The sequence below is a fragment of the Galeopterus variegatus genome, unplaced genomic scaffold, assembly GCF_000696425.1.
Source record: "Galeopterus variegatus unplaced genomic scaffold, G_variegatus-3.0.2 Scaffold601, whole genome shotgun sequence".
NCBI classification, from domain to species: Eukaryota; Metazoa; Chordata; class Mammalia; order Dermoptera; family Cynocephalidae; genus Galeopterus; species Galeopterus variegatus.
In genome coordinates, this window is record NW_007726712.1 from 414,242 (window position 1) to 432,512 (window position 18,271).

At 51.3% G+C, this 18,271-nt stretch overlaps 1 protein-coding gene across 9 annotated transcripts in view; it reads right to left on the bottom strand.

Moving 5' to 3' along the window:
* The window catches only part of MYLK (myosin light chain kinase), a 178,510-nt gene that overhangs the window by 63,459 nt on the left and 96,780 nt on the right, over window positions 1-18,271 (bottom strand). For 7 of the 9 annotated variants that reach the window (XM_008570424.1, XM_008570422.1, XM_008570426.1 and 4 more), the window contains 3 exons: window positions 17,648-18,088; window positions 10,361-10,477; window positions 1,224-1,310 (listed from right to left, as the gene is read on the bottom strand). In XM_008570424.1, coding sequence (XP_008568646.1) covers window positions 1,224-1,310; window positions 10,361-10,477; window positions 17,648-18,088 — 645 coding nt within the window. Of the gene's footprint in view, window positions 1-1,223; window positions 1,311-10,360; window positions 10,478-10,747; window positions 10,754-13,916; window positions 13,937-17,647; window positions 18,213-18,271 lie in introns of all 9 variants that reach the window. The other 2 variants (XM_008570419.1, XM_008570417.1) reach the window with 2 other exon arrangements.

Sequence of the window (18,271 nt, forward strand, 5' to 3'; positions counted from 1 at the left end):
CCAGGGCTGCGTTATGACTTTTCAGGACTTTAGGAAGTTCTGCCCCTTCCTCCATTTAAAAAAAAAAAAAAAAAAAAAATATATATATTTATATAAATATATAACATATATAATATGTATTAAATTATATTTTAATTATGCAGATTATATTTTATAACTGCATTGGAATAAAGATGAATATATTAATATGAATTAAAACACTGTCTTTGACCTAAAAGTTCATTTTTTTCCTTCTAATTTTAAAAGGAACTACAAGATTCTTTTGTAGGCCTGTAAAAGCACTATGGACCCTAGACACTGTGCCTAATAGATAAGGAGGTCCTGGGGGAAGCCAAGATCCAAAAGAGGAAGGTAGTTGTCTAGGGTCATGGAGGAAGCCCCTCACTGCTTGGCTATTTATACCACGCAGCAATTTGATTCTAAGAGACGGTAGTAGGGCCTCCCACAAGCAAGGCACACACATGTCATTCTGAAAGGTAACTGCTTGGACTGGCCAGTCTAGGCCCTCAGGAAATGCACAACGGAGGGGAGAGGAGGAGATGCAGATGCATCACCACGATGTTGGGAAGAAGACAGTCAATGGAGGGGGGGGGGGCTCTTGCTGTGGGAGATTACGGGATGGAAGAGTTACTCTGAACTGCAGTGGGGAAGAGCTCAGGGATGAGGTGGCTTTTCAGCGGGAGTTTGCTTGAAACATGTCCCATGGGGAGAGGTGCCAGAACAAAGGCAGGAAAGAAGGAACTCAGGGATGTCCAGTGCACAGTGGGGAGCTCAGTTTGGTTTAGGTATAAAATAGGAGTAAAGGGAGTTGCCCCCTACAGAGCTGGGGAAGAGGGGCAGAGTCCAGGTCACAGGTGGGGTCGTGTGTGTGCAAATGCAAGGTAGACGTGTCCAGGACACTAATGTGTAAGAGACTGTGGGATTTCATAGGCTCTGGGGACCAGTGGGTATTTCAACGAGAAGTGATAACAATCACAGCTACAATTTAGAAAAGTCCCCCTAGCAGGACAGTCACCTGGGGAGTGATTAGGAGAAGCAACCACAGGGGTCTTGGTGAGAAGTAAGAAGGGTGCGAGTGAGGTTGAGGGAGACTGGGGAGGAGGACAAACAAGTCATGTCCGACTAGCAGAAGTTCGGGCAAGAGCGAGTGACCAGGAGGCCTGGGCTCTGACGCCTAGGGTTGCCCGCCCTGTACGTGCTGGGCAGCACTGAGCGGTACTCACTCTCTGTTCCCAGCACAGGAGGAAGCGAGGTCTTGGGCCTCCGGGATTTCATCTCCCGGGCCTTGGCATTCTCACTGGCTGGAGCATCTGAAACAAAACAGGTAACACAAACATCAGTCAGCAGCTGCCAAGGAAATGAGCAGAGGAAGCACCTCAGTCAAAATCCCACCACAATCAAAATTATCCCCCCCTTGTCCCGTGTTCCGCTCTGAGGGCCCTGCGGACCCAATCCCTGAGCAGAACTGCGCCTGCTGTGGCTGGGCACCTTCCACCACGAGAGCACCAAACAAGGAGAGTCTGCTCCACTGGGCCTGATAAATCAGGTGGAGAGAGCACAGCCACCCTGGCAGGACAGATGGACGGGCTCCCCTGGAGCTGGTTAACATCCCTCCACAGCAGCACACGCCGCCACAAATCACACAGCACCAGGGCTTACCTCTCCCCATCTTTCTCCTTCATTGGGCCTTGACTCAGGCTAAATGTTCTGGATTTTCAAAAGGCTGCTCTGTGTACAGAGAGGTCTCTCATACAGAGGAAGGAGGGACAGAGTCCCTGCCCTCAGGCTCATGGACCGGAGGGGCTGGCAGACTCTGATTTCTTGGGCTTCTTTCTACAGACAGCCACTGATGGACCAGACACAGATGTCTCACCCCCTCTGAGGCTGAGTCCCCATCTTGGGGGCTTCTGCTACCTCTCCCCAAGGCAGGCCCAGTGAAACCCTGCAGCAGCCACCTGCCAGGCAGAACTGAAAATGCCGGCAGGTGAGCGCACAGCTCCTCAGGCCTCACTCCACGCTCCCTCTTCCATGTGCACACAGAATGCACATATGATGCCATAGGAAACCCTCTGTTGTCGGGGCAACAGGGAAACGTCACTGTGGGCTGGGTGGAAAAAGCTCTCACAGGACCCCAGGAGAATGGACATTAAGAAGTTGTGGGGAAACCACCCAGGAACTTGGATAAGAAGGAGCTGGCTGCATGGCTATCACTGCGCTCCAGCATTTTCACCAGTCTTCCTTTCCCCCAACAAGGAACACTCTTTGTGTTGGAGGAAGCCTCCCCTCTGTGCCCCCTTCCTGTTCATCCTTTTCCTGTTCCTGAAGAGAGCCAGCTCAGAGGGAGGAAGGAGAGGGTGGGACTTTCCAGCTGTGGCTTCAGCCACATTCCTGTGGCTTGGCTGGGGAGCAAGGGCCATCTCACCATCCCTACAGTGGGGGCAGAGTGGACAGTCCTGGCTGATCTTGCCTAGACTGGGTTCCTGGGGCTTTGAGGGGTGGGCACAAGAGCACAGACAGAGGGGCTGGAAACAAAGAGGCATATGGATACTCTGAGCTCCCATCTGGATGTATTTCTCCTTCTAGGTGGCACTTGGGTCCCTTGCCTGCTCCAGAATGTGGATCTGCCCATACAAGTCCCTCCACACATCATCATTGCTCAGGCCTAAACACCATCGTTGCTTCCTGCCCAACCTTATACCCATCCATTCTCCAAGAGCTGGGCAATCCAGGGACAGAGCCCGGTGCAGGCTCACCAGCAGCTCTGAGGTAGACAGGCCCCCTGGGGCTTGGGGGCAATCCCCACCAAAGAGAGCCAGAAGCCACACATGCACAGCTGCAGAAATGATTAAGTGTGAGTCTTAAGTGGGACTTCCTAGCAGTATATGACAGGGGATGGGGTGAGCGAACAAAGCTGGAAGAAATTCTTTTAAGCAGCACTTGAAACCCAGCCCCCTACCCCACCTCTACTCCCCACTGTGTGTTACCCTCTCCTGCTACCTTCGTAAGAGCAAAGCAGCCCCAGATGGCGAGTTGGGGTCCCGGCCATCCAGAGCTGATACTGCCAAGCTCCTCAGGGGGCTGCCTACACCCCAGAGCACCAGTTCCATGTGGACACAGATGGAGGAGCGGAACATCCCATAGGGAGGGGATGATTTCATTCTCTTACACTGGATGTCTTCCCCAGGGTTCATGGCCATTCTCAGCCACAGAAAAGCCCTTTGTATGTTTTATTTGTCATCCTCTGCCTTGGCCACATATTAGAAGCACTTGTACTGAGGTATTTCACCTCCCCCAATCCTGGTTCAACTGGGTGGTGGGGACACAGGGAGGGGCTAGGGACTATTCCAAGAGACAGGAAAACCCAGCAGTGCTCCCCCTTGACACATAGGGAGCAGGGTGCCATAAACCAGGGACACAGGGTTATTCTAAGCTTTCCTTATCCTGGGCCCTCTCTTCTCCCCTTAGTTCAAGACCAGCACTCCTGATGTCACTGACAATAATATAAAGAAAGGTACAACAATAATTTTTTTCTTTGTTTGCCCCTTCTTAAGGAAGAGGACAAGAGGACAGCGCACGTACACAGATCTGCGTTTCTTGCTTCAGAACTCTCTTTTTCCTGGTGAGTCCCAGAGCACACAGGAGACAGAAAAAGAAGGATCAGGTTTTTTGGGTTTTTTCACTGGTGGGTAAACCAAGGCACAAGCAAGAAAGAGATGAGAGGCCCAGTTTTCCTGGTTTGCTGGAAGAAGGGTAGCAGGGACTGAGATTCCTTCTCTCCTCCTGGGGGTATATTGGGCTTTGCTTCTAAGCATCACCACAGTAGAGACTGAGAGAGGAGAGTTCTAGCTTTGGCTTTGTCGTAGCAATCTTGGGAACTTGGGCAAGTGATTTAAACTGCCCTGTGCCACTTCTGTACAGAGGGAATGACTCATTTTCTCTACCTCACAGTGTTCTGAGGCCCAAAGGAGAGAATGCATGCAATAGTGCTCTGGAGATCACAAAATGATCATTTACCTATGAATTCATTCTTCCTGTTACCCACGTTCCTTTGCCTCCTGAATCTGCTTTAAAATTCTCCATCTTCAGAAAGCCCACTGAGCAGCCCCTACCCCCACTGCGTCCATGCTGGCTCTGGGGTGCTGGGTTCTCACTGGACGCTTGAGTACACTGCCCTGTGATGTGCTTGAGTTTTGTTTTTAGAAGTTCCCCTGCACCTTATCTTTCCATCTGGCCATGAGGAAAGGGGCTCAACTTTCCTTTTCAAACTAGGCACACCCCAGACTTAGTGCCTCACAGGGTGGTGCTCCTCCCCAAGTCCCCCAAAGTGACAGCACCATGGGGGCTGCATGCACACCATGGGGCTGGCCAGGGATGCTGAGCCACAGACCTCTGTGAGAACTGCAGCAAGGAGTAGGCTGGAAGGGCCAAGCGCTTAATCAAAACCAGCTTTGTGCTTGCACAGCTGCCCAGGGGATAAAAATAATAGTAATAAAAGTTTAAGAGCAGCTTGTCTTTTCTGTCTATTTTAATCATTTTGTGATGAAATTGAACTCCATTTCTAGATCTGGGCCCCAGGGCTGGAGTCCTCTGCTGGCCTGGTTATGCCCCCAGCGAAGTGTGGGGGAGGGAGATGGAGGTGTGGGGCCTTGGGGGCCTCTACATAGAGAGGAGACTTGTCCTTATATGGACACCACCTCACCCCTTCCACTCCAGGGCTAGCTCTGGACTCAGGCCCTCCAGGGCAGCAGTTTTTTCTTTTGCTTCCCACAAGAGGTTGGTTCCCTGAGCTCTGATCCTAGGGAGGGGGAAGCTTCCAGGAGGCAGCAGGGCAGAGGGGTTGGGCTCAGCTCCCTGGGACAGCCCACTCCCCCTTGCTTGCCTCTGTCCAAGAGCAAACAGCAGGCTGGCATGATAAGGAGAGAGAGAGTTCTAGTCAGGAAGCTTGAGCTCCTTTTTGGCTCTGCTGTTTAGTGGCTCTGAGTCCTGGGGCAAGTTCCTGAGCCTTTCTGAGCCCGACCTTCCTCACTAGGGAAAAGCAGCACCTCAGCAGAGAGTGGAGAGGAGTGAATGGGTCATAAAGTAGCAGCTGACATTTATGGAGTACTTATTCTGCACACCCGCTGTGCTAAGTGCTTTCCATGACTACGTCAGATGGAACCATACCATCCGCCAGTATTTGTTTTTGACCTGCAAAACAGCACTTTAACTCATCCCATGACCCATTAGCTGCCTGTGACGATTTAAACAACAAATACGAAAGTGAGAGCAGACTTAGGAATATGGCAGGACCAAAGCCAACAACAGAAGGAAGGGTCCAAATCAGCTCAACGACGACCAGGAGTGCCCGATGGCCCTGCAACGGTCAGGAGGCATGCTGGTCAGGGTGACCTTGAGCAGGGACTCAGTCTCTGGATGCCTCGGAGGCAGCTGCTGTTACTGTCACTTCCCTAAAACCTGCCTGTCAAGGTCACCAATGATTTCTACATTGCCAAGTCCAGTGCCAACACTCACCTTTACTGAAAAGCGGCGTTCGACACATTGATCTTGATCATTCCTTTCTTCTTGAAATTCTCACCATTTGGCTTCTGGAACACCCCCATCTCCTGCATTTCTTCCCATCTCGCTGTGGCCATTCCTTCTCAGTCTCCTTTGCAGACCCCTGTCCTGCCCCCACCTCCCAGTGTTGGATTCTGCCTCCCTCCTTCTCTCCATCCACGTTCACCTGTAGGGACCACATTCAACCCCAGGGCATTAAACGTCCTCCACACATGGGTGGCTCTCCCTGTCCTTTCTACCTCCAGCACTGACCTTCCCCCTCAACTCCAGATTTAATGCCTGCCTATGTGACGCGCCCACTTGGGATGCCTAATAGGCAGATGAATGTCACACGCACAGAACTCGTGATTGTCCCCTAGCCCCCACATTCTGATTCCAGTAGGCCGGTACCACTGTTGATCTTCGCTCCCCCACAAAAACTAAGAGTCACCTTTGACTTCCCTTTCTTTCCCTCCATATCCAAAACATCAGCAAGCCCTATCACCCTGCGTCAAAACAGATGATGTGTCTGATCATTTCCTCTCTCTCACCGAGTCTAAGCTGCCATCATCCCCTGCCTGGGCTATAGTGGCAGCCTCCCATCTGGCCTCCCTGCTCTTCTTCCTACTCATCCTGGGTCTGGTCACCATAGACACTGAGTGATCCTTTACAAATGTCCAGTGTTGTCCCATCACACTTAGAATAAAATCCGGTTTCCTGTCACAGCCCACATGGCCTTAAGAATCTGGTCCCTGTCCTCCTCAACCTCATTTCCTCCCACTCTGCCACAGATCACAGCTCCCACCAGCCTGGCCTCTTCCCTCTTTCTGGAATGCCTCAAGCATAGTCACAGCTCAGGGCTGTGCTCTCGCTGTGACCCTGTCCCTCACTTCCTTCAGGTCTGTTCAAATGTCACTTCCTCAGAGAGGCCCCAGCAACTACCCTCTCTAAAAACAGCATTCCCTCCCCCATTACCCTGCTTTGCTTTCTTCATAGCACGTGGTGTCACCTGAGATTATGAGAGGTCTGTTCATCTGTATCACTGCCTATCCCCCACTAGAATTAAAGTCCTGAGAGCAGAAACTATTCCTGTTTTGTTTACTGTTTCTAACCTCAGCCCCTAGAGCAGTGCCTGGCACAGAGTGAGACTCAGATACTTGTTGAATGAGTGAATGGTGGCACAGGTGTCCACTGGAAGGTCCCCTCCTACCACAGACATGCATAACCGTGCATGGGCATAGAGCCCTATTCTCACTGGGAACTAAGGCTGGTTCCTCGGCTGGGGTGGCTGGGGAGGGGAGGCCTGGGCTGGGGAGGGCTGGATGAACCAGTGAGGGGCAAAGGTGTCTTCTGACTCCTATCTTGGGATTTTAGCCTAACAAGGGCTTTGTTTACTCGCCTCTCATCTGGGTCTGAGTGAGAGGAAGTGGGTTACTCAGTCCCATGTGCAGAAGGAATTTCCAGCAGCGAGGGCTGTTACCAAAGGAGATCTGGATCTCCTGAAGAGTGGGCCCTGCTGTGGTAATGTACTGCACAGCAAGGCTGGGCCAGGTCGCAGAAAGGTGCAGGCTTCAGAACCAGACATACCTGCAGTCTGCCAGGGTAATTCATGTTGCAATCTACCCTGCAGTGTGGTCCTCCAACATTGGATCTGCTGTGTACTGTCTGTGTGACCCAGAAAGACTGTTGATTCTCACTGGGCCTCAGTTTGCTCATTGAGAAAGATATCCTGCCCAACTGCTACACAAACCAAAAATGCAAAATGCATGAGTCTCTGGCCATGGCAGGCATTGAGGGTCAGCTTTTTCTCCTCTGGACAAGTTTTCTGGCAAGTCCTTACCCTCTCTAGGCTTCAGTGCTCTTCTGTGGCAAAAGTTGACACTTGACTTCTGCTGAGTTTGGAAGGAAGGGTGGTATAACCATAATCAGAGGAGTTGTAAAACACCCTGTTTCTTAAGGAGAAGAGCCAAACAGCATGATTAAAATAGCCAGATGTGCTGCATTATAAAGGTTACCTCCCTTATCTTTACCATATGATGGAAAGTATTTTGGCTAATATGGAACAGCTGATGAGAGCTCTTTGCCTCATTTTTATGAGGTCTTGAAATATATCATTATGTTGGCCACAGATGTATGGTTTTAATGGTGTCTGGCACAGGCTGAGTGAGATAGTGTGTGACGTTCAGGGGCCGGGGCCAGCCATGTGAGTGGCAGGGGGAAGACAGCCTAAAGGCCACATCAGCTGCAGTCCCCACACCTAGTGGAGAGAGACCTCACTGCCCCTTGGGAGGGATGCAGGACTGGGCCTATCCAGGCAGCTGCAGATGGAGATTGGACGAACCCACCAAATGTCTGGGTTTGAACACTCAATCATGGTTGGGGACAAGCAGTTCTTCAACGTAGTTTGATTCATGACTCCTTTTGAGAATGTGATTAAAAACTATGGACCTGTCTCTACACAAAGATGCTCTAACCCACATACACACAAAATTTTACCTATAATTTCAAAGGATACACAAACCCACTGGGATCTCTAAGTATTATACCTTGGGGAGCAGAGAGAGTTGAGAAGGGGTGACAGAATGAGGACAGGAAACCTACTCAGCTGGCAGAGCACCAGCCAAAAGGAAGTAAAAAGGTGCCGAAAGGAAAGGTGGCAGGGGAGCAGTTAAGGAGACTGCAGTCCTTCACCAGCAGGTGGTTCTTGATGGAAAAATAAAGCTAACTGAGGCAAGAAGACCACCCAGCATACAGGACACATCATATATCTCCAAGTATGGGGGAAAGAGTGGGGGTGAAGGGGCCTTCCCTTTTTCTCTCTGAAAACAAAACAAAGCCCAACTAACTGAGAGTCAGCACTGCTATCTCAGCTGGTCTACCTCCTATCACTTTTCTAGATTTACTTCTAAGACCCATCTCCTAATTTGTGGCCAGAGGCCAAACCCTGCCTTTGAAGGACTAAAGATAAATAATGATGGTCACCAAGATACGGAGAGCAAGAGAATCTTCCAGCAGACCTCTGGGCAAACAAAGTCCCTTGAGTTGCAGAACAATTCCCCAAATCCTTAAAATAAGCAAATAAATAAATAAAATAAAAATTCCCAAGTGCATTCTGTAGGGGAAAAGGAAATTTCATCTTGAAAATAAATCTGGAAAAGGTGCTGATATTTTACAGATAAGGAGAATGAATTGCTCTCCTGCCTTCAGCTAGCCATGTAAACAGGACTTAGAAGCTGGGGTTCCAAAGCAGATAACCTCATTAGCAGGCTGGCTTCCTTACAGCTCAGCTGGAATCAGCCTGAGGTCCAAGTGAGCAGTGGAGCTGTTAGGAACAGACTTCCAGGATCAAGTTCCCGGTAACGCTTTTCTTTTAACTGCAGCACCTGTATAGAAAGAAGCGGGGCTCTGACCTGGGTGGGTGACAGCTCAGGTGGGGGCAGACACACTCAGGAGCAACCAGCAGCAGCAGCCCTGGGCCAGAGCCTCAGGCATGTGCCACCAGTCCCCTTGTGAGCTGACCATAAACGCTGACCCATCAAATCTGCTTCATTAGATGCAGATGCCCTGAGGCAGATACATTTACAGCACTTCGTGGAGATGTGCACAATATCATCTTAATTTTTGGCTATTAACAATTTAATTTGCATTGCCACTGTGTCTTTTCTAATATGACTTCTTTTTAAGACTTTCCCCCACTCTCCCATTCATTAGGTACCTTTGATCTCAGCTTTGTGATAAGGAAATGGGATTATAAAATTAAGAATGAGGACAAAGATTCTTCATCTTGTGGAATGGAGGTGAAACAGGCTAGGGTTTTAGAACTCAAGTGATCACACTCAGGAGTCAGAACAACAGCAAAGCTGGTGTTTGAAATGCCTTATTTGGATACTCGTTTTTGATGTGTCACTGAAGGTTAGTAACCAGGCGTTTCAAGGGCAAGAAACTGCTTTCCCAAAATTACCTTTTTAGACATTTCCAAGCAAGTACTGAAACACAAAGAAAGGGCAGTGGATGCAGATCCTGAGCAGGGGTCCTGCCTGGCTGGGCCCCACAGGACGTGGGAGCCTCATGCAGAACGCTTTCCCCTCTGAATGGGCTGTTTTCTCATCCGTAAAGTGAGGTGTCAGTCTGAAACTCACAAGGCCTATTCTGCTTCTGAGTCTCCAGTTCTACACTCTTCGTGGAGGGTAGGAAAGAGTCAGGAATAGCTTTCTGCATTTCTTTAGGACAGATCTCATCTGCTCCTGCTCAGGCCGGGCTTTGCCCCTTCCTCATGCCCTCACAGGGAAGCCTGTTCCCCCACATCTCCTTCCTCCCTCTGTCTGTTAATCATTACTGCTCGCTTTTGGCAGAGGTGGCCTGTTCTCTCTACCCAAAGCCCCAGCCCCGACTCACCTCCTGAGGAGGTCTCCCCATGGACCCTCTTCCGCTCCCTCCTCCTCACGGTCTTAGACTGTGTCACTGGTCTGCCCAGCTGCACAGACCCTTGTTTACTGCAGCTTGTAAGATCTTTGTAGTCATTTTCCTGTGGGTGTGTCTTTTCTCCTGCCTGGTACTTCCCTGCCCAGAAGGATCTGGGTCGAGGGTCAGGACTGGCAAGGGCCCAGAGGTGAGCAGCCCCTCCTCTGCCAGGGGGTGGAGGTGCAGGCCATGGGTAGAGCTGCCGCTCTCCTCCAGTCTGGTTTTTGCAAATGATAGCTTGACACCCACCAAATGAACACCTTGGTCAGGGATGGCAGCTATGGGGCAGTTCCCTTCAGGTACAGGAGGAGCTGAGAAGTGGATCCCTGCGTATGTGTTGTGGTGATGAGTGGGTACAACCTACCGTCCACGGTGACTTGGCAGGAGCACTCGGCCTGGCCAGCACTGTTCTTGGCTACACACTTGTATAAACCTCTGTCCTCAGGCAGTGCCTTCTCGATGGAGATGGAGCAGAGTGAGCCTGGGGAGGAAGAGGAGGAACTGTTGAGTGGACCAGGTATGATCCCAATACTTGCCTTGGCAGCTGGAGCATGGCTGGTGAGAGTAATTCACACCGGTAGCCTCTGGGAGCCCAAAAGCCAGAGGCCTCGTGGAAATCAGCCCCCTCTCCTCACCAAAGCCAGGACACTGTGCTGATAACCCTTGTCCAAAACGAGTGATCTCTAAATATGCTCGCCTGGTATCCCTTCGCGTGGAAATCAGCCCCCTCTCCTCACCAAAGCCAGGACACTCTGTGCTGATAACCCTTGTCCAAAACGAGTGATCTCTAAATATGCTCGCCTGGTATCCCTTCCCCCACTCGAGAGTCCACTTCTGGGGACCTGATGGAAAACTACGGAAGGAGGGAGAGAAATAGTCTCTGCCTTTGGAGAGCATCCAATACAACAGCAGGAACAGATGGACATGGCTTACACACTGCATGTCACCGAGAGATAAGGAGTCAGGCACAGGTTTACAGACCTGTGGCAGGAACAGTGGCAGGGGAGGGGTTCTGCCCAGCTCACAGCAGTGATTCTGGTAACGCATCTTAGAAAAGGGAATTTTGAACAAAGAGGTAGGTGGGGGAGGGCAGGAATCTTTGTCCAGGAGGGCACAGGCCTGTGGAAGTTGTGCTGGAAGGAGAATGTAAATGTAGCCCAGGACCCCAGAGCTGACTTTTCAGGACTGGTGTCTGAGCTGAAGAACCATAGCCTATGAGGGGCACTGGGCTTGGGAGAGGCACTTTGGGGCTGTCCCCTTCAGTGCCAGGTCTTCTGGTCACCTCAGAGAGGGGTGGGGATGGCCTTCCTTCCCCACGGACCCTCACCTGGGTCCACACTTGCCCCAGCGCACCACTTCTCACCTGGTTGGGAGAAAGAGGAGTCAGGCTGGGCACACACAGGAATCTGGAGTCTGGTCCTAGCCCATCCCTGTACTCTCACCCCAGAGCTGGCTACTTGTCCTTTGGGGGAACCCCTTGGGGTATGGGGAGAGGCCAGCTGAGGACTGGACCTGCCTGGCCCAGGAGAAAGGCAGGTGTCCTCCAGTTCTTGCCATCAGACACATAAGCCAACCACATGGCATCCTGCCCAAAGCTGCCCTTATTGTCAGGGCAGCAGCCACGCACAAGGAGGAGGACAAAACCACGTGTATCCCTCTGCCTGAGCATACACACACATACATACACAATGCCATCAGCACTGGGAGGGCAGAGCGGTGTGCATCCCAGTGTGTGTGGGGGACAGCGTGACCCAAAAGGGCCTTCTGACAGATACAAGGATATTCAGAAAGAGGAAGGGTACCATTAGCTCTGCACAGAGACCCTCACTAAGGCTGGAAGAGAAGGTAAAGACGTAATATTTCCCTTTACTTCTTGGTGCCTGGGTCATGTTTTCAACAGAGAAACCTTAGAGCTACAAACACCTGCGGCAGGCTGGCTGATCTGCACCTATTCCCACCTCTTACACCCTTACACAAACCCCACCCCTCAGGAAAGGCCCCACTCTCTTCTCCCACAGGGGAGGGCAATGGGCCACAATGTCTTCTCGTGGTGGTTAGGAGGCAGAATCTGCAGAAACTGCAACAGAAAGGATTTAGTCAGATTTTAAAGAAGTCTGTCATGAAGAGTGGGAACCGTGAAGCACAGGAATAGGGGAATGAGAACTATCTTCTCAGGAGAGACATTCCCATTCATCTGGGCAGGCAGGAGGATGCAGAGACGGCTGCTGGCCCCAACTCAAGGCTTAGAGGACACTGACCCCAGCTTGCAATTTTCCCTCAGTCTGGGTGGGGCAGAAGCTCTGGGAGCAGATATCTCACCATCCCCAATGAACATCCTGCTCAAATCCTTGATATTCTTTCAGTTTCAGTCCCCCAGCTGCCTTCGGCCTTAAACCAAAATGACACAAGCTGCCAAGACAGTAGTGAGACTAGCAAGGGAACAGGGGAACCCCCCCCTCACCTCCCCAAGGCAGGGCATCAGAGCAGGCAGAGCTGGACTCCTGGCCACACAGCAGGCTGCAGAGGGCCTAGGCTTGGAGGATCAGCTACCCCAGATGAAGAATCTGGTATTTCCTGTGGGACAGCTCATTCCTGACCTCCAGAAGAAAAACCATTTCCCAGCGTTTTTTTTTTAAGAAGTCTCAGCCTGGTGGGGAATTTTGCAAAAGAGGTGAGGGGGATGGGAGAGGCCAGAACCAGGAATCCACCGAGTGGCTCAGCTAGAGTCTGCCTGAGACAGCCTCTCATGGCCATGGAGTAAGGGCTCCATGTCTAAAGCTCCTGGCTCACTCCTTTTTTTGACTGGGATGGGGGTGTGGGGGAGAGGAGCGAGTGGCTCAGCTAGAGTCTGCCTGAGACAGCCTCTCATGGCCATGGAGTAAGGGCTTCATGTCTAAAGCTCCTGGCTCACTCCTTTTTTTGACTGGGATGGGGGTGTGGGGGAGAGGAGAGATGAAGGTTGGGAGTGGTCTGAAGCCCTGGAGGCTCTGCAGTGCCTCCCTGACCTGGCCTATCTGGTAAGTTGAGGCCAACACTGGACTCATCCCCAGATCACTTCCTCAGATACAGTGGCCTCCTTGTCACCTAGGACCTCCAGTCCTAGGAGGACCTCTTCTGCGCTTCCAAGTCACCCTGGGCTCACCTTTATCAAAACATGTCTCACAAGGCCATTACTGAAATATATGCTTGCTTCCCACACTAGCTCCCTGAGGGCAGTGACCACGTCTATCCTAAATGTTTTTCCTGAGCCTGGAATGCAGTTGCAGTAAAAAAAAATATTAGCCATTTTCAGAAAGGCAAAGGCACATTTCTGTAGCTGGTGATCTGGTAGGATCTATGCAAGAAAAAGATCATGAACACTTAAATCTAACCTACTGTTGAAAAAGATGACAGTTTCCAGAAGGAAAAAAAAATTCTTAATTCAGAGTTCTTCAAATGGCTCATGCATTCAATGAAAGGGGCTAGAATAATGCCTTGAGCATAGTAGATGCTGCATAAACCCACTTTTTGTAGGATAAACTTTCACAGGTTTTGAAAAACCCTTTGCAAGATTCCACCCTGAAGGCAATTAAAAATGAATCACCGGTTGACAATGGCCACAAAAATGAATCATCATTATTAGGTTGGAGGAATGTTCTGCCAGGGGAGAAACCTGGCCTGGAGACGGGAAGCAAAGTGTAAAAATCAAGTGCTTCTCACAAGCACCACAGCACTTCTGCTCTCCTTGGCTCACAGGGCCATCCGCCTCCCACCCCTCAGCAGAGGCGGTCCAGAAAGAGCTGGGGACAGCCTGGGAGGCCCAGGCACCCATCCCTGGAGGGTGGGCCCTGCTGTTGGCACCCATCAGCCCTGCAGACCTGGGGTGCAGAAAGGTCACCTCCACATGTCTGTGTCCCTCCACAAATTAACTAACCATTGACCCAACAGATGGCTGTCATACCTCTTCTGTTCTCCTCAGTGCTAAGTGGGGTGGACATAATCCTGTCTTGGGGTTCTGTAGGCTACGGAGCCTATCCAAGCTACAGACACCTGAGAAGCCCCCCAAAACCTAAACCAGAGCGTCCTCTAGCAGTCAGCACACAAAGATATACATGTCGATGGGGAGGGAAGAGAGCACAAGAATCTCATGGCCAAAAATGGTGACACGGTCTGGGAAGGCATCCTGGGGAAGTGAATGTTGACTGCAGAAGAGACGACAGAATGGGGATCAGCACGGCGGGGCAAGAAGGATTCCAAGTCAGAGAGGTGGGGTGCTGGGCTGAGTATGAGGAACAGGGAGACCAGTGCAGCCAATCCCTTCATCTTCCTCTCCAAACCCCCTCAAACCTCCAGCTTCTTCATTCCCACTGACGCCATCGCTGCAACCCCAGACACCTGTGCTCAGTGGTCTTCCACTCCTTGCTCTTCTTTACCTACCCCTGCTCCACCCTGCCCATGAAGCCAGGCTACAGGTTCTCTTCTGTCCTTGTTTCTTGGGCTGGTTATTTCCTCTCTGTGGCCATGGCTACTGTGCTGGTCCAGGCCTTACCACTTTTCTCCTTGATCTCTTCAGTAGACTTGGTCCTAGTCTTTTGGGCATGGAGTCCATCAAAACCCCTAAAGCCCAGCTTTGTGTACAGTGCTCTTTACTCCAATATCTTGCATGGCTCCTGATGGCCTTTAGATGCTAGTTCCTTGGCGTGGTATAGGATGACACTGGGGCCATGGAGAGGCTGTGAGCAGGCCTGCCCTTGCTGCTGCAGACCCCTGCCTGGAGAGCCCATCTCCTGCTGCTTCCCTGCTGATCCAAGTCCTGGCTTGCTTCTAGGCTCAGATCAAGGCCCAGCACTTTCACATCAGCCTTTCCCTCCAGCCCCTCTCCTCCTACTGACACACTCCTCAGCACGTGGCTGCAACAGGTTTACTACTGTGAGTCGCTGTCCTCTCTTTCTAGATCTATTGAGAGAAGATCCATTCCATCTCTCAGAATCCTTACTCCCTGCAGTGAGACCTGCTGAAGTGGCAACTTAGCACTTAAGGCCTTAGAATACCTTTCTCCTTAACAAAACACCAGGCTCTTGAAGATGCTGTGAGTGAAGGGATAAAGATGGAGCTGCTATTTTGAGACAAGGCACTCTCCCCTACTGTGGCTACACAGGCCTATTTCAAGGTCTGCTTCCTCCACTGCAGGGAAAACACCAGAAACCTGGCACACCCAGGGGGCCCCACCAGTCTTTCAACATTTTGACAACTGTTAGCAATATCGAGGAGTAAATAGCCACCAGTATTTACAGTTGATAGACAAATTCTCAACTGCTACCATTATTCTGACAAACTAAGAAGAATTAACTAAGAGGTAATATAGCATTTTGGTCTAGGCACGGGGAACTCAACCACCTGAGTTCAAATCCCAGCTCTGTTACTTATGAGCTGTGCAACCTTGGACAGGTACATAACTTCTGTGTTAGGTGGACATTACAGTAGCTGTTGTGAGGTTAAATGAATGAAAAATGTAAGATGCCTAGGACAGTGACTGGCACATATAATGTACAACAGATGCAAGCTATTCTTACTTTTAAATGAAATTCTAAATATTTAGAATATTTTTTAAAGTTCAATCTGGGGCTGTCTCTGTAATCATCTCCCCTCCCTCCTAGTCTCTATCTTCTTGTGCTAGCCTTCTTTTACTCATTTCTTCTTGCTGCTATCTTGGACCTAAACTGATCCTTTAGGACAGTTTCTGGGGGGGGCGGGGATGCTGGAGTAGCTGGGGTCTCTATGCCCGTTAACACTAAGAGATCAGCAGGTAAGACACCCTCCAGGCCCTGTGGGCATGAGAAGACAATGGTTAAAAGCTCAGGATGTTTCCAAGATCAGGGCTGGGGTCTGCCTTACACTGCTTAGTTGAGTGGATTGTGTTTATAAGCAGCCCTTGGTGGCTCTGGGTTTAAATCCCATGGAGGTCCCAGAGCAGCTGCACGGCTTTGGGCACTGCCCCCAGCTGTCTGAACCTCATTTTCCCTGAGGTTGGTGCAGCAGTGGACCTCACATTGGGCAGGCCTGTGTGACTGGACATGTCCCAAGGATGGTGGCTGCCCACCCTCCTTCCTGCTTGAGAGACCTCCACAGGGTAAACTGTGAAATGTTCCCCATCAAGGTTTCTGATCAGTTTTACCAAGCGCTTTCCAACTGGGAGGGCCCTACAGGGGTGACAGGGAGGCTGTGGTATCAACTCCCTTGGACATCTCACCCCATCCTGGTAATCCCCCATGCCCACTTATGTGTGGACCTCAGGGAGGCTGAACTAGCAGAGGCAGGGAATGGATGCTATGATTTCTGGAGCATGATGCCAATCTGGGGACATCCATATGAAAAAGTTACCACGTCAACAGATATAACATGTTTTTCTCTCTGCTGGCCAATTTCCCCTTCACTCCTTCAGTGTTTAGATTCAACATGCTCGGCTGTTCTGGATTTGCTTGTCTGGGATGCAGAGTGAAGAGAGAAACATCACCGTGAGCTGAGAGGGTTTCTGCTATCTCCAGACACTTCATTCCAGTTTTTAAGAGGAAGCGAGGCAGCAGAGGGATGAGAGGTGAGGGAGGGAGTGGGGAGGGGTGCAGCTAGATGAGGGCATGGAGAGCAGCACTCAGGGGAGGAGTAGTTCTGACAAATCAGCTGACCTGGATTTGACAGGACCTGTTCACTCCAGCCTCTGCTGTGGCTGCCCTCTGCCCCTCAAGGGGAAAAGCCACCTCCCCAGGGAGCTTCTATGTACCCTACCCTGGCCAGAGCCACTAGCATCAGCCCCCAGCTCAGGCAGGACACTACTGCAGTACTGGCAACCCATCCCTCTGCCAGAGTGGGGTGCAGAATGCCTGCCGGCCTTGGAGCTCCCACCCAGGCTTGGTATTTACAAAAACACTTCAAACCTAACTGAGGGTACAGGGAAAATACTCCTCTCCCCCCTCTCTCCTCTCCAGGTATAAATTGGCTCATTGGAGAGCTCCAGACCCCAAAAGGCCACAGATGGCAGAATTTGCCCCCCCTCTTCTCCCTACCACCCAAGAATGTAAAATATCAGCAAACAAAAGTCTCATCCAAATTAGGAAGCGAGCAGCTCTGTTTACCATGTGTGCCGTAGGAGCAGTTTTGGCTTCCCCCACGGGTCCCTTCAAACTCACACAATGCAATCAAGACTTAAATTGTTGATGACCCCCACTCACAGTCCCATGCCATCTGGTCACTGCACACCCCTCCCCACACCGAAAATGCTGCTGCTTAAGCAGCTTCTCACTTAGAGCCCCCTGCCGGCTCCAGTCCCCATGCCTCCCATTTCCAGGCCCCCTCCATGCTGGAGTTGTTAGGCATCGGCTCAGGCCCAGGTCTACTCTGGGGAGCCGGGGAGGGGTGCCATGAGAGGACTCTGCCAGATGGATCCCGAGACATCGGCATGTACTGCAAGGACCAGAATACCAGCTCTCACCCCCAGCAACGGGGCAGGTACCCAAGGCCCCTGAGTGGCAGGGGGACCTCCCCTATGAGTGAGGGGGGTACAGGGGCCGGGCATTCCAACCCTAGCTACAGGCTACATTCAGTGATCAACAAGACCAAGGCTCCATGAGCTGACAATGGTACAGGGTCCCCTTCTTCCCTGACCCCCCTCATTTACCTTCTTGGGAGAGGATGATGAACTTGGTAGTCTTGAGTGTCTTTCCATTCAGTGTCCAGGTGATGGTGGCCAGGGGGTCAGAGGACACCTGGCACTGGAGGAGCAGCTTCTCACCCTCTGCCACATGGACATCTTGTAGCTTCTCCTTGAAGATTGGGGCTGTCCCTTGGTTCTCTGGTCTTTTTTCATTATCTGTGGTTCCTGCATGCTCTTTCTTGCAGTTCACATCATTCTTAACCTCCTTCTTGAGTTCTTCTTTCCCAGCTGGTTTCAGGGTCTCGGCAGGCTTGATGTTGCCCACGGATTTCAGGGTCTCGGCAGGCTTGGCATTGCCCACAGGTTTTAGGGTCTCGGCAGGCTTGGCATTGCCCACGGGTTTCAGGGTCTCGGCAGGCTTGGCATTCCCCACAGGTTTCAGGGTCTCGGCAGGCTTGGCGTTGCCTACGGGTTTCAAGATCTCGGCAGGCTTGGCATTGCCCACGGGTTTCAGGGTCTCGGCAGGCTTGGTGTTGCCCACAGGTTTCAGGGTCTCGGCAGGCTTGGCATTGCCAACGGGTTTCAGGGACTCTAAAGGCTTGGTGTTGCCCACAGGTTTCAGGGTCTCGGCAGGCTTGGCATTGCCCA